We start from the raw sequence: 13903 nt of genomic DNA, 5'->3' as shown, positions 1-13903 counted from the left end.
ATCGGCTGCATGTCTCATTTAAAGTGACGTCTGCCCGGAATAAAACCTGTACCCTGGTCACCCTAAAAAATTCTAGTAGCGCCCACTTGACCCAGCTATTCACATTGTGGCAGCCCTGGTGGTGTAGGGTTACACTTGTGTATGGTCTCCTATAAGGAGGTGTGGTATTGATTTGTAGGCTAGAGCTGCTTGACATTAGGATGGCAGAGCCGGCACGCTGCACCCATGTGTGTCAGTACATACTGCTAGGCCTCTTCCTTTCATCTCTTGATGTGTTCCCCTCACACAGCACATAAGCTCTCCGCCTGCGCAGCTCTTTTAGGTCTGAAGCTGCTCTCATGTTTGCTCAGCCTCCACCAGGCCCCTGAGTCTCTGGGAAGCAAAGTGAACTTTCACCCTGGCTGGAATTTCAGGCGGCCTGATCTCTAAACCTCCCCCCAGCCTCCCTCATGACATCAGCGGGACCGGCAGCTGCTTGTCTGCAACCAAAAGCCTGAGCTAGAGCAACGTATCAGGGTCTCTCGTAGTCGACCAGCCGGAAGGCTCAACGTATCTAATGCTGGCCATAGACGTTGTTCGGCCATCAGTCCCCACAGATGATCTCCCTGCTAACAGGACTGTTCAGCTTAGTTGAATGTGCTTGTTATTTCTATGGATGGAGTAGAGATGATGGGCGGCATTGGTGACGCTTATCTCCGGGTTAAAACGAGCCTAAAGTTTCAGCTGGAACGGTCGGCAATGGGGCAGAAATGGTTCTTTTGAGAGCAGATTGATTTAGAATTCCCTCAGGGGTTATCATCCAGCTTTTCCAGACTCCTGAATGTCAAATTAGAATTGTATTGAGATGAAGAACCAGGGAGATTTGTGAAATTGACAGTAGTCCTCACACGTCCTGGGCAACATTGCGCTGCTATGACTCAAGATGTTGTATTTTGTATACAGCTGAATGGGCATCTCCCTGTTGGATTTTATACCATCACTCCGCATCATAGGCAAAACACGTATCATACAACCCAGCAGTTTGTGAGTGTGAAGCTTCATGTGGTCCCGGCTGCGTAGAGATCTGGTGTCGCCATTCTGTGCAGGGCATGGAGAGGGCAGCAACCAGCCCAATAGTCACTTGTCTCCCCCCTCTTCTTAGCACTGCTGTAATATGGATTTGTGCATGGAGCCTAATGCAGATATGTGCCTTTATAGCCGGTTACAGGGGTTTTCCAGGCATATAAATTGATTACCTATCCTTAGGATAGAGTCTGATCCTCACCGATCAGCAGAACAAAGAGGCTGCGGTGCTCCAGAGCTGTGCTGCAGAGCCACAAATGCTGAAAAGCCGCTGAGCCTGGATAAACAATGAAGGGGCTTCCGTTCTCCATGACCCCGTTCTGGTTATTAGTGGGGGGCCCAGGGTCTGACCTCCATAGATCATGCATTGATGGCCTTTCCTAAGGATAGGCAATCAATGTATATTCCTGGAAAGCCCCCCTGAAATAAAGCCTATTTATTGTATGTGTTTCAATTTCTAGATTTTTGTTTGCTGTCACTGGATGAAACATTGTTATCCTAAGTCTTAAGCACGTCCTGCTCGCACAGCTGCAGGGTCCGCTCTGACACACTGAATTTTGGCCAATAAGTAAGACTGGCGTATCTTACGTCCGTCTTCGTACAGGAAATGGTGTGATTTGTACCAAATGTATTAAAAAGGCGCACATCTCTTAAGGGTAAGTCCAAACGGAACGGCCTTGACCCAGTCGTGACGCAGCCAACAACCGCGTCGGCACCATGTTCTCCCCTGCTGTCAAATAGCTGGTTAATTGCCATGCGTTATTGCGGGTGAAATGGCCCTTGGCCGCTCGATTTTGCAGGTGATTAATTAATATTCCCTTTATGGCCACACGATTTTGCAGGTAAAGGGATGTTTTACCCACAATAACGTGTGGGCATGAGCAGGCTATGTGACAGCAGCGCTGATCATAGTACCGATGCGTGTTTTGGCCGCGTCGCGATTGGATCAGGGCTGCTCCATCTGGGCTTACCCTAAATACATTTTTCACATTTAGTACTGTCTGAGAGGCAGAAAAACAAATCTACGCCTGTTATGGTCCGGTATAGATTTGCGTCAAAGTTTGCGCTATTTTCATGCCTTATACTTAATAAATTTGACAAACTACATCTCCTCGGAGACCATGCCCACTTTTCTTGTCACTTGTCAAATTTATTCCACATAAAAGCCATGATAAATGTGGGCCAATCAGCCCTGTGTCCATGTCAGCAGAACACATTTTCTGCCTCCAAAAGTATCCATTCACTGACTGCAAGCAGAAATCTTTTCATTACACAATCATTGAGCTTTATTTACAAACGACCAGTTTAAGGGTGACCTGTTTCCAATAGTAGAGTTGCAGGCTGATAATACATTGCAGATGAAGGACCCACTGGCAGTTGAAGGGTTAATGGCGTTTATTGCCCGGTTTGTTTGGGAGTGCAGCTGTGCTGTCCCGGCCTCTTCCCACACACACACATGTGGAAACTTCCTTAGTGGTAAACTTCCTGCAGAGACAGAGAGCTCACACACAGAGTCCGCACCCTCCTCACCTCATCCTGTGCAAAGCGAAGGCACAGCAGCACACCGCAGCATACAGCACTGCGCGTCCGCCTTATATATACATAGCTGAACCCCCCCCAGTCAGAGCAACATGGCATAGAAAACTATAGAGCACAGATATTCCATACTGTAGAAAGCAGGGATGCAAGCAACATGGCTGTCATTACAAGTTGTGAAGCTGCTTAATGAATGCAGCTCTGGAGTATAATACAGACTGTAACTCAGGATGAGTACGAGATAAGTCATGCAATGTATTTACAAATTTACTAATATTCTTATGTAGATTAGATTGTTATGTATACTGTCAAATTATTTGATGACTATAACAGTCATGCTTGGAATAGTCATGAAAAACCGATAATCCGGCACATTGTCAGTCCTGAGATGGATTATAGGACTTTTACTGTAATGTGTATACCGTATTGCCATGGACTGCTGACTACCTGTTATACTGGCCGCTTGACTGTACGTCCTCTACTAAGGATTGTGTCTTTATCTCTTGCAGTGTCTGGAGAAGTTTCCTGTGATTCAGCACTTTAAATTTGGCAGCCTGCTCTCCATTCAGCCTGTCAAGTCCTAAGGATCCTGGCGATGGAGCGGATACCCCCTCTGTCTCTAGATACAAGCCTTCCCTGCCGTTCTCTCCTTCCTAGCTGTGCGGCCGCTTATCTTATCCACGTTATCATATCTGCGGCGGACGGAGGGATTCAGCACTGACCCTTTCACATTTGAGGAGGGGGAGAGAGCAGGAGATCACGTTAATGTCTTGGTGTTAGGACGCAGCACCTGCCGCCATGTTTGTATAGGGGGAGTCTGGTATCTTTGGGTTTAGCAGGACTACTTCGTTTTACTAGTTGGGGCCATCCAGTTCCCTCTGGGTGCAGGTGGGTTGTAGGATATTAATAGGGTAGGATATAACCATTCACATTCTGACAAGTTTCCCCTGCTCTCTTCTGCCTCTAGTAATGACCTATGGACGCCATCTTTAAGGAGACCGCTTTGTGCAGACATGATGGCTTCCTTCAAGTCCTTGTTCTTTTTAAGGTGAATTTGGCCCTGGAGTTCTGCCTGCATAAAGGGTTTATACCAATAAAATCTCCAGACCCTGGTGGCGTGAGTCTCACACATTTTATTTGGTAGTAAGTAGTTAATTTTATTATACCTTTGAAGGGGTGCACCAGCTTTGTAGCCACTTTTTGTGGTTTTATGTAAATTAATACTTTCTTGTCACGTGGTGGCTTCATCTTCTAGATCTGGCGCTGTTGGATGAAGTGGTCACATGACTCCTGTATGGCGGTGTGCTTGGGAGGGTGCCATGTACGGGCTGAGATGTGAAGTGTAGGAAGAAATAAATGAGACACCATTTATGATAAATTAGACACTTATTTGATTTCTAGTAAAATAGCAAAAAAAAAATCCGCCTGGACGACCCCCTTTTAAAAGGGTTATTTGAGTTGTATACAGTGACAGCGTGTCCGCCATCACTTGCTGATCGCAGGGACTTTATCTGCACCACACCATTCCCGTCCAGGAGCGCTCTAGAGAGAACTGCACATCAGCCCCACTCATGTGAGTGGGAACCTGCACAGCACTTGGACGAGTGGCACCGGGCAATGAAAAAAAAATGAAGCGATCGGACTCCCAGCGATATGCCGTCACTTCGGCAGTCATTTTCTTATATACTTTGGGGGCAATTTAATAAGACCAGCGTCCGTCTTAAATAGTAACTGCACTTTCATCAAACTTTTGATGTGTCTCTGACATATCAAAAGTTTGGATCGGTGGAGGTCCAGGTGTGGAGACCCCCCCACCATTGCTGAAACTCAGGCCTTCTTCACACGAACGTGTGCTTCCGTGTGCCGTGCGCGATTTTCACGCACCCATTGACTTGAATGGGTGCGTGATGCGCGAAAAACGGCCAAGTATAGGACATGTCGTGAGGTTAACGCAGCGGACACACGCTGCATGAAAATCATGGACTGTCTGAACGGCTCCATTCACTAACATAGGTCCGTGCGTCACGCGTGATTTCCATGCGCGTATCACGGACGTAATACACGTTTGTGTGAATAAGGCCTCAGTAGCAGAAACTATCAGCTGAGCGCCATGCACCTTCAGCTGAGATTGGCGCTCCCAGTGATGACGGCTCGCATAGACATTCTATGTAGGTCGTCTTCAGCCTGACAATGAGCGCCGATCACAGCTGAAGGTGCAGGGCGCTCAGCTGACCTTTTTAGCAATGGTGGGGGAGTGGGGGGAACGCCGCACCTGGACCTCCACCGATCCAAACTTTTGATATGTCTCTGACATATCAAAAGTTTGATGAAACTGCAGTTACTATTTAATAGAAAGAAAAATGAAGTGTGACACGTTTATTAAGAGGAAAAAGTCTCCTCATAAATGTGTCGCATCTTTCGACCGGGTGCCACAATAGTGGCACAAAGACTGTTGACATGCGCAAAACAAAAACATTCACCTCTTCTCCCCTCAGGGCCCCTCATCATTCTAGAGCGGCTCAGACATTGAGTAGTGCCAGAGCCTTATATGCAACGCAGCATTTACGTCATCATTGCTGGGTACATTGTTCTGGCATTGCCCGGCATCATTACATTGTATGAGCCGCGCTGGCATGATAATGGAGCCTGGGGCAAGAAGAGGTGAATAAATTATATATATATATATATATATATATATATATTCACAATTTTTTTTAATTTTAACTGTCCAATGGTGGTGGTCAAGGTACAAGGCCAAGCGTGAGCCTCTACCGTATTATGCGCCATTGAGTGAAATCTACACCAGCTTGGCACTGGCATAGATTTCCACTATAATTTATGCCAGTTCTCTGTTGTAAATTATAATAAGTTTGTCTGGCTGTGGTGGCCACGCCTCTTTTCTGAAAGCCACACCCAGTCTCCACAAAGTGGTTAATGTAAAAAGTCGCAAACTTAATTTACATAAAACTGGAACCCCTCTAGTGGTCAGGCTGGTTTCATGTATCTCGTAGTTGTTGCAGCTTTTTAACAAAGCCAGAAGTGGATCCAGAAGGAAGGAGACGTTTAAGTTTTTCCTTTTATGTCACCAATCCTTTTAGAACCACTTCTAGCTTTGGCAGTCGGCATCAATCTGCAACATGCGGTGTGTGAATCCAGCCCTAGAAGGTTCCCTTGACAATTAACTAATCACAAAGTGTCCCCAGCTCTAATCTGTGGGTATACCTGGCAGTAAAGGGGGTTTTACACTGGGTGATTATCGGGCAGACAAGTGTTCATATAACGCTCATTGCTGATAATTGCGCTGTGTAAACAGGGGAACGATCAGCAGATGAACGAGCAAACACTCAATCATCTGCTGGTCGTATCGTTTTAAAAAAAGTTAATTATCATTGCCAGCATCGCTCGTCCCCATACATTATCATCATGTCAGGGAGATCGGAGTAACGTCTGCTCGTCCCCATCCATAGCGTCTTGTGACAGGAGCAAACGAGCGCCGATCAACAACCTGTCTCGTTGATTGGCGCTCTCTGCACCAGTCAAAATCGGTGTAATAGGGTGTTTAAGTGCAGCGCCATCACAGGAGAAATTAAGCATTAGGGTATGTGCACACACACTAATTACGTCCGTAATTGACGGACGTATTTCGGCCGCAAGTACCGGACCGAACACAGTGCAGGGAGCCGGGCTCCTAGCATCATACTTCTGTACAATGCTAGGAGTCCCTGCCTCGCTGCAGGACAACTGTCTCATACTGAAAACATGATTACAGTACGGGACAGTTGTCCTGCAGCGAGGCACGGACTCCTAGCATCGTACATAAGTATGATGCTAGGAGCCCGGCTCCCTGCACTGTGTTCGGTCCGGGACTTGCGGCCGAAATACGTCTGTCATTTACGGACGTAATTCGTGTGTGTGCACATACCCTTACTGTGTCAAATCCTCAATGGATTGTCTGTGTAATACAGGTCAGGTCCTCCAGTGCGAGAGACGCTCTGACACCCGGACCAATCCCGTCACATCCTCTGTCATTTTACTACACATAGGATGAGGGGAGCTGTGACTGGTATATCACCAATATATTGCAGGCCGATAGTGGCGTCTGATCCGACGACCATTGAGGCGTTTGGCGGCATACGGCCATCTTTAGTGATGAGCCGGGCGAGGACTATTGAAAACATTGAGTCTGTATCTGTGAGACTTTCCAAATGTTAGAAATATTCAACCAGATCTGAAGCAGATAAAGTTGGTAAAAGGTTTTTGAAGGTTGAAACCCTGGGAAACCATCAACAATCTTATGTCTATGGGTCAGACTGTCCCCCAAAGCAGACAAACTAGGAGTGGACAGGTTGGTTGGATCCTTTGCTACTCCTGGAGGTAAATGGTGGCAGGCGTATGGCAGCTGCTTATCCTCCATCAGAATATTTTACCTGACAAATCCATTAACTTGTATCTGCCAAACTTACAGGGGTTGTATGAGAAACAGCGCCACTCCTCTGCATGGGCTGGGTCTGGTATTGCAGCATTCACTTTAATGGGGCAGAACTCCACGACCAGACAAAGCCTATTCACAAGAGTGGCATCCACTAGAAAAAAAATAAAAAAGTCAGCTTCTTTTCCCCCTATCTCTTAAACCCCATTTTAACAAGAGGACATGTCCCCTCTCCTGACATGTCTGTGTCAGTAAATACTTGCATTTCTCATGAAATAATGATTCTGGAAAATATTTTCTTAGATCTGTGTGTTGTCGTTCCTCTGATATGCCTCCTGGAAATGTTTGCATAAATTGACAACTGAGTGTTACCATTTTCCTTGCCAATAAGGTGCGTGTTTACTAGTTATTCCTCATGCACATGACCGAGTGCGCCGGCCGGGTCCCGTCAGTGATCCGTGGAAAGATACGACATGTCCTATCTCTACACGGATCGGAGAATCGGGTCAGTTTTCATGGACCTGATTCACCCGCTAAAGTGAATGGGTTCGTGAAAAATAACGAGCGCCACTTGGATGCCATTAAAAAAAAAAGCCAGAGTGGCACATCGGTCGTGTGCAACTGGAATTAGACTGTGTAGGGACACACAATATTGACAAGTGAAATGGTAACGCTTAGTTGTCAATTTATTCAAACATTTCCAGGAGGAATAACAGAGGAATGACACAAATAAGAGTTCTAAATGAAAAAAACAAAAAATCTTCCTAAATATTATTTCATGGGAAATACAAGTACTTTAAATTATTTTCTCAAGTTATTTGACATCCTATTAAGCTTTTCCTTAGTTACAGCTGTTCACAAGATCAATGAGTAACCGCCACACACATACACGGCCCGTATGGATCTTCACAATTCTTTCCTGTTAACTTAAACAAATAAGTTAGACGAGGAGCAACAAAAGTGGCGCAATAATGAAATATAAGAGCAAAGTCCGTGTTTGCATACTCTATGGAGTCATTGCTCACAGCCGTTGTAAATCATAGAAATAACTGGACTCCATGAGAGCAGGTGATCGGGAAAGTCGAGTCACTTTGTAGATATATCACTAATCCTGTTCTGATCCTGATTCACAGTCTGTATTATATTCTTGAGCTGCATTTGCAATTCTGCATCCTTCAGAGCTGTAATCTCCCAGCAACCCTTGCTTAATCGTTCGGTGTCTGATCTGCTGATTTACATTCTCTACACCAGCCACTGTGTACTAGTTTTTTGTAGGAAAAACAAACTGCCTCTCTGCATTATAGGGGATCATGGGGATGTTATGGCGGTGCCTGCTGATTGTTTCCAATGACATACTCCAGAGCAGCAGTCATAATTCAGCAGGTTAATACAGGCTGTAACTCTGTAAATACATTTCATTACCTATCGTGCTAAGTTATTAAACTACAACCAACATAACTGATTTTACGGCTCCCACAAGGATGTGACTCAGCTTTCCCAGGGTCCTGATAAATAAATCTACTGCCTAGTTATGCAATTATCCAATAGAACGAGGCATCGCCTGAGCAGCAAATCTTCACAGCTGTATACAGTGATATGAGGATGTATACGGATGTGCCATTGAGGACTGAGTAACAGCCTTGTAATGGCAGCCATATTGGCTGTCACCCAGCTTTGCCAGGAACACAACTCAAAGACTTTACAAAAAAAATGAATCGCTCAGTAAGAGCCGCCATTTTTGTCAATGTCTATTGCAGAGAAACAAGTAATGTTCCGCAAATAGTGGCGCCATTCACGTGCGGTTCAGATCCTACGATGGGTTCATCTGCACGACAGTCGTGGGAATATTGAGATCTTCCTGTTCAATAGTTTGGTTTGATTTTTCTGAAGGATCCTGCAGGAGCCGGCCTTGCATGGGGACCGCATAACTGAAGATATTCCCGTAATCCCTGTGACAGCTGCTCCTGCCGGTCACACAGCTGACCTGTAGCAATACACCCAACGTGTTCTCAAGGAACTATCCTCCTCTTTGCATTGACCGCCTGTGACAAATATATATCTATTACCGATACAGAACGTATATGAATAAAGCGGGACAAAAATTCAGTTAGAGTTAGTACAGCAAAAACGTGAGGGGATGGCGGTGCTCCTCCGAGATTCTTATGAGGTGGTGAAGTGTAGATATACAATTGTATACTGACCTGAAGAAGGGACCAGTCCGGTCCAGAAACGCGTCGTCTTCTCAATAAAAGATCTCCTAGATCCTATGCACTTGACTCCGTTCCTGATCCTCTTCAGCCTGGCGCCAATACCCGTAATTACACTGCATTTTTTTTCTCTTCACCTTCCAAAAATTCAGTTAGGACTGCAATGAACCCCAATATTCCCCCAAAAAAAAAAAAATCACACCCACAAGGAGGCTGAGGTATGAGATGAGGTTCTGTTCGGTGCAGGGGCACCCCATAGCAAACTTGACTGGGCCCACCTCCCCTAGGTGGTCAGTACCAAGTGGAAATTTTTAGGTTTTGGGTGAATTTTACCTCTCACTCCCATGCACCAACACCAGGGGAGCTGCTGGGTCCTACTAAATCAGGGACATAAGCCCCAAGACATATGTTTACTCCTGAATAAAATGGTGTATATAGGAGATAGCATATCTATAAGACTACGGCCCCTATAGCTACACCACTGAATATAATTGGATACATTATATCAGCAGACTGCATCACACATAATAGGCTTAGATACTGCTGGAGCCCTTTAAGTATATCTACCCTCAGGGAAAATTTGGGGCCCCAAACTAATTTGTGTCTTGGGGCTCTAATCAAAGACACCTGTAGAAAATGCCCCACGCAGTGCCCCCAATACATTGTCGTCCCCCCTGTATGACGCCACACACACACACACCACACTTTGTAGATAGTGCCCCCCCTGCCCCCAAACAAAATCAAAAACCTTATACTCTCCTTGCGCCGTTCCCATGCCTTGCGTAGGCCAGCGAGATTCAGTGATGTCAATCGCGCCAGCCTGCGCAGGGATCATGTCCCAGCATCTTGTAGGCTGCAGACATATCGCCTGTAACCTAGTGAGTAGTGAATCAGGGAGCTGATAGCTCCCTGCTCCGCCATAGTATTCAATCGTACCTGCATCCTGAAGACGCAGATACAATGGTATATGGCAGTCACCCAGGGATCCGGGGCATCGGACTAAAAATCAGGCACTTGGGCCCAAAATGCCTGGTGCTACATCATTTTTTTAAATGGCCAATGGGTAGGACCTATAGCTGCTTTGTTTCAAAAATATATATAAATGGGGGATGAACACTTTCCTGAATGATCCGTATAGGAGCGGATGTGTATAATCTATATGTGCGAACAATCCCATTCATTCATCCATTTCATTGCTATATGGGTTTCTGGGAAAGCGGAGTGACAGTATGGTTGTCGGCCGGATTTTGGCAGATCTGTCTAACTCTACATGTATATAAATGTGTCCTATAGACCCACAATTGTACCTGCATAAAATACATGTATATCGATGAACGGGGGAAATGGTCTATGGCCGGCTTTAGATTTCCTAGTAAACGCAAACCTCTCTGCTTTTCTGCCTGTTCTCCATGTAATGTAGATGAATCTCCCCTCCACCACAAACATTGGCAGCCCCCTCCCCGCCAGACACCCTCTAACTGTCACTTCCTGAGCCGCGCAGCTGTACCGCAGCATTGTAAACACAGCATAGCCCCCAGCTACGGAGCAGACCCCAGGATGATCGCTAGGACTGCTCAGCTCGGCTGGGATTACACAGAGCGACCACAATCATTCATCCTGGTCATTGCTGCTTGTACATACTAGAATATTTTACTATGGTGACTCCATTTTATCTTGGGGAGATCCAGACGTTTGGACATAATTAGAGTGGTTGTATCCTTATTAGGAAAACAAAAGGTTTGCTTTTGTTTTCCAGAAACCGTGCTGGTCCCATTTAAGAGAAAGCAGCTTACTTGCAATTACAGGCACAGCCCATGGAAAAGGGTGGCGCTGTTTCTGGAAGAAAAAATAAATAAAAAATTTCCGCTTTAAAGGGGTTATATGAATCTGTCAACCTACTGTAGATACGGGTTATGAGTCCGCTGTATTGATGAGGGGAGCGCTCCGCCTGTCTCTCTCTCCAGTGACTGACGGCTGTGGTGTATCTATATATTTACATGACAGCCGGTACTCGCTGGTGATGGAGGCGGGGGGGGGGGGGGGGAGACGGGACGTTTCCCTCATGAATACAGCGGACTCGTAACTAGGGGTCTGACGTCTACTTTGCTAGCTGCTATTAGCCGAAAGGCACAATATTGTGTAGTGTGGACTAATAGTAGAGTGGACCTGTCCCTATTATATGCTGCCCTCATAATCGTGGAGTAAGATCCATCTCAGCATCTAGCCAGTTCCCTACCAGTGTGAACGGTCTCTGTGGCAAGCTTATAAGTAAAGGTCATTTAACACCGGCCCATTATGGCCGATACAACGAGTGCCGATCAACGTGACAGCTCGTTGATCGGCGCTCATTTGCTCCTTTCACAAGGAGCTAACATAGGGACAAGTGATCACTACTATGATCCCTCGTCCCCATACATTCCTATCATGTGGGCAGCACGTCTCCCTGTTTACGATCAGCAGATGAACGGGGATCGTTGCCCTGTTTACACGTGAAAGGGCTCTAAGACACGTGGCAGAAGACTTGCGATGCTCTGTATGAAACAGGTAAGTCTCTTAGGAAACTGCCCAACATCTTACTAGACAAAAGGCATTAGAGAGTATTGTGTGTCATCTGTCCAACAGCAAACCACCCTGCTGGGCACAGTCTTCCATCATGGTGTCCACCTCCCTAAAGAGTTGATCATCTCCCTAGTAAGAGGAGCTGAGTTTATGGGCAAGTATTGCACCACCAATGTTTGCCGGCATCATTGCCACCACCTTATAGCTACAAAAAACCTTGACCTCAGACCATCAATCTATGGGTAGCCGCCATATTTTTGCGGGAACTGGTTCCATGATCATGGAAATAAATATAAAGGACCAATAGGGTGGTGATCGCCACCAAAGGTCCATCTGTAAATTCTGTCGATTTTTAACTTGTGACTGGGCGATTGCCTTGTGGAACCAAGAGCGTTGCATTGTGCTCCACTAGTAACCGAGGTCCATGATGGCGGACCACATTGTATTCCTATGTTGTGATATCTGCTATGATTATGTGCTGTATGTATATTATTATGCTAGTCACTTATGCCATATACATCGCTGTGACACAGAATACTAACACCGGCCATGTGTCCTCCACTTCTTCAAAGAAAAATTGTTTACTTGCATAGACACCTTGTTTATACATGCGACTCTGGATTCTCACAGGCCCTCGGGATTAACAACAGGGGGTTCAATGATGTTAATAAGTTTCCTTTAAGATTACAGGCTCCCCTGGTGTCTCCAGTCCAGGCTTGAAGATCTATACTCCCCCTGGAAGCCCCAGTGTACGGTACGTGTAGAACAGAACAGGACGCACTCAACATGACGAATGGGAACAGGCGGCCATGGTATAAACTGCATTTGTCTTTCACATTACACCCTAACATACCTCCCTTGTGATGAAAACGGCTTGTCCTGCTGCTTACTCCAGCCCGGGATGAAGAGCGAAAGGAGATTTACAATTACAAGTCATAAACGAACGCATTTTCTTCTAATATTCCCATGTCCAATTTTGGCTTTTTACTAGGAGAAATGATATACCCGGGAAAAAAAAATAAAAATCAATTGATGGTATAACCCAGGCAGCCATAATAGAGATTGTCCATGTATATCTGGACACGCATGAATTATACGGCGTAGTTCACATGCGTTATAGAGCTGCCTAGACTTGCAATGTGATCTTGAACTAATCGTACTGCAGCCTGAGATGACCCAATCACCTTAGACATGATCTATAAACAGGCAAATGGATGGGATCCATTAGATCTTTTTTATCTGGCCCATTCCCCATAAGGGCTCATGGTCAGTTCTAATCTCTGTAGTGTATGAAGCCTTTTCCGTATGATCGTGATTTGTGAACAGTGACCAGACCCTCACCCTAAGGCCTCATGCACACGACCGTAAAAACTCCCGTTATTACGGGTCGTAATTACGACCCGTAATAACGGGCTCATAGACTTCTATTGGCGACGGGTGCCTTCCCGTTTTCTCACAGGAAGGTGCCCGTGCCGTTGAAAAAGATAGAACATGTCCTATTTCAGGCCGTAATAACGGCACGGACAGTCCATAGAAGTCTATGGAGCTCTCGTAATGACGGGTGGCTACATGTGTGCACCCGTCATTACGGCAGCGTTGCTAAGCGACGTCAGTAAATAGTCAATAGTAAAAGACGTTCATACTTACCGAGAACTTCCTGCTTCCTCCAGTCCGGTCTCCCGCCCGTTGCCTTGGTGACGCGTCCCTCTCGACATCCGGCCCGACGTCCTGGATGACGTTTCAGGCCATGTGACCGCTGCAGCCAATCACAGGTCAATCACAGGCTGCAGCGGTCACATGGACTGCCGCGTCATCCAGGGATGTCGGGCTGGATGTGAAGAGAGGGACGCGTCACCAAGACAACGGCCGGGTAAGTATGAATTTCTTTAACTTTTATTACAGAAAAGGCTGTCCCTTCTCTCTATCCTGCACTGATAGAGAGAAGGGGCTGCCGATTAGTGCAGTGCTATTTTGCCGCCAAAAACGTGCCCGTAAATACGGGTGGAATACGGGTGACACCGGACCCATATTTACGGGCACGGGTTCGTAAATACTGGTGCAAAACGGGTGGAATACGTGTGACACCGGACCCGTATTTACGCCAGTATTT

The 13903-nt window shown here is 46.1% G+C and overlaps 1 protein-coding gene across 3 annotated transcripts in view; it reads left to right on the top strand.

The window, feature by feature from the left end:
- Positions 1-3710, top strand: part of PTPA (protein phosphatase 2 phosphatase activator) — a 34075-nt gene extending 30365 nt beyond the window's left edge. For all 3 annotated transcript variants that reach the window (XM_075835200.1, XM_075835202.1, XM_075835201.1), the window contains exon 10: positions 3108-3710. In XM_075835200.1, the coding sequence (XP_075691315.1) occupies positions 3108-3182 (75 nt within the window). In that variant the 3' untranslated portion in view covers positions 3183-3710. The remainder of the gene's footprint in view (positions 1-3107) is intronic.
- Positions 3711-13903: the final 10193 nt, after the last annotated feature.

The sequence above is a fragment of the Rhinoderma darwinii genome, chromosome 8 (genome assembly GCF_050947455.1).
Source record: "Rhinoderma darwinii isolate aRhiDar2 chromosome 8, aRhiDar2.hap1, whole genome shotgun sequence".
Classification (NCBI taxonomy): Eukaryota; Metazoa; Chordata; class Amphibia; order Anura; family Rhinodermatidae; genus Rhinoderma; species Rhinoderma darwinii.
The sequence above is the reverse complement of the archived record's forward strand: the minus strand, read 5'-3'. Positions and strand labels throughout refer to the sequence as shown.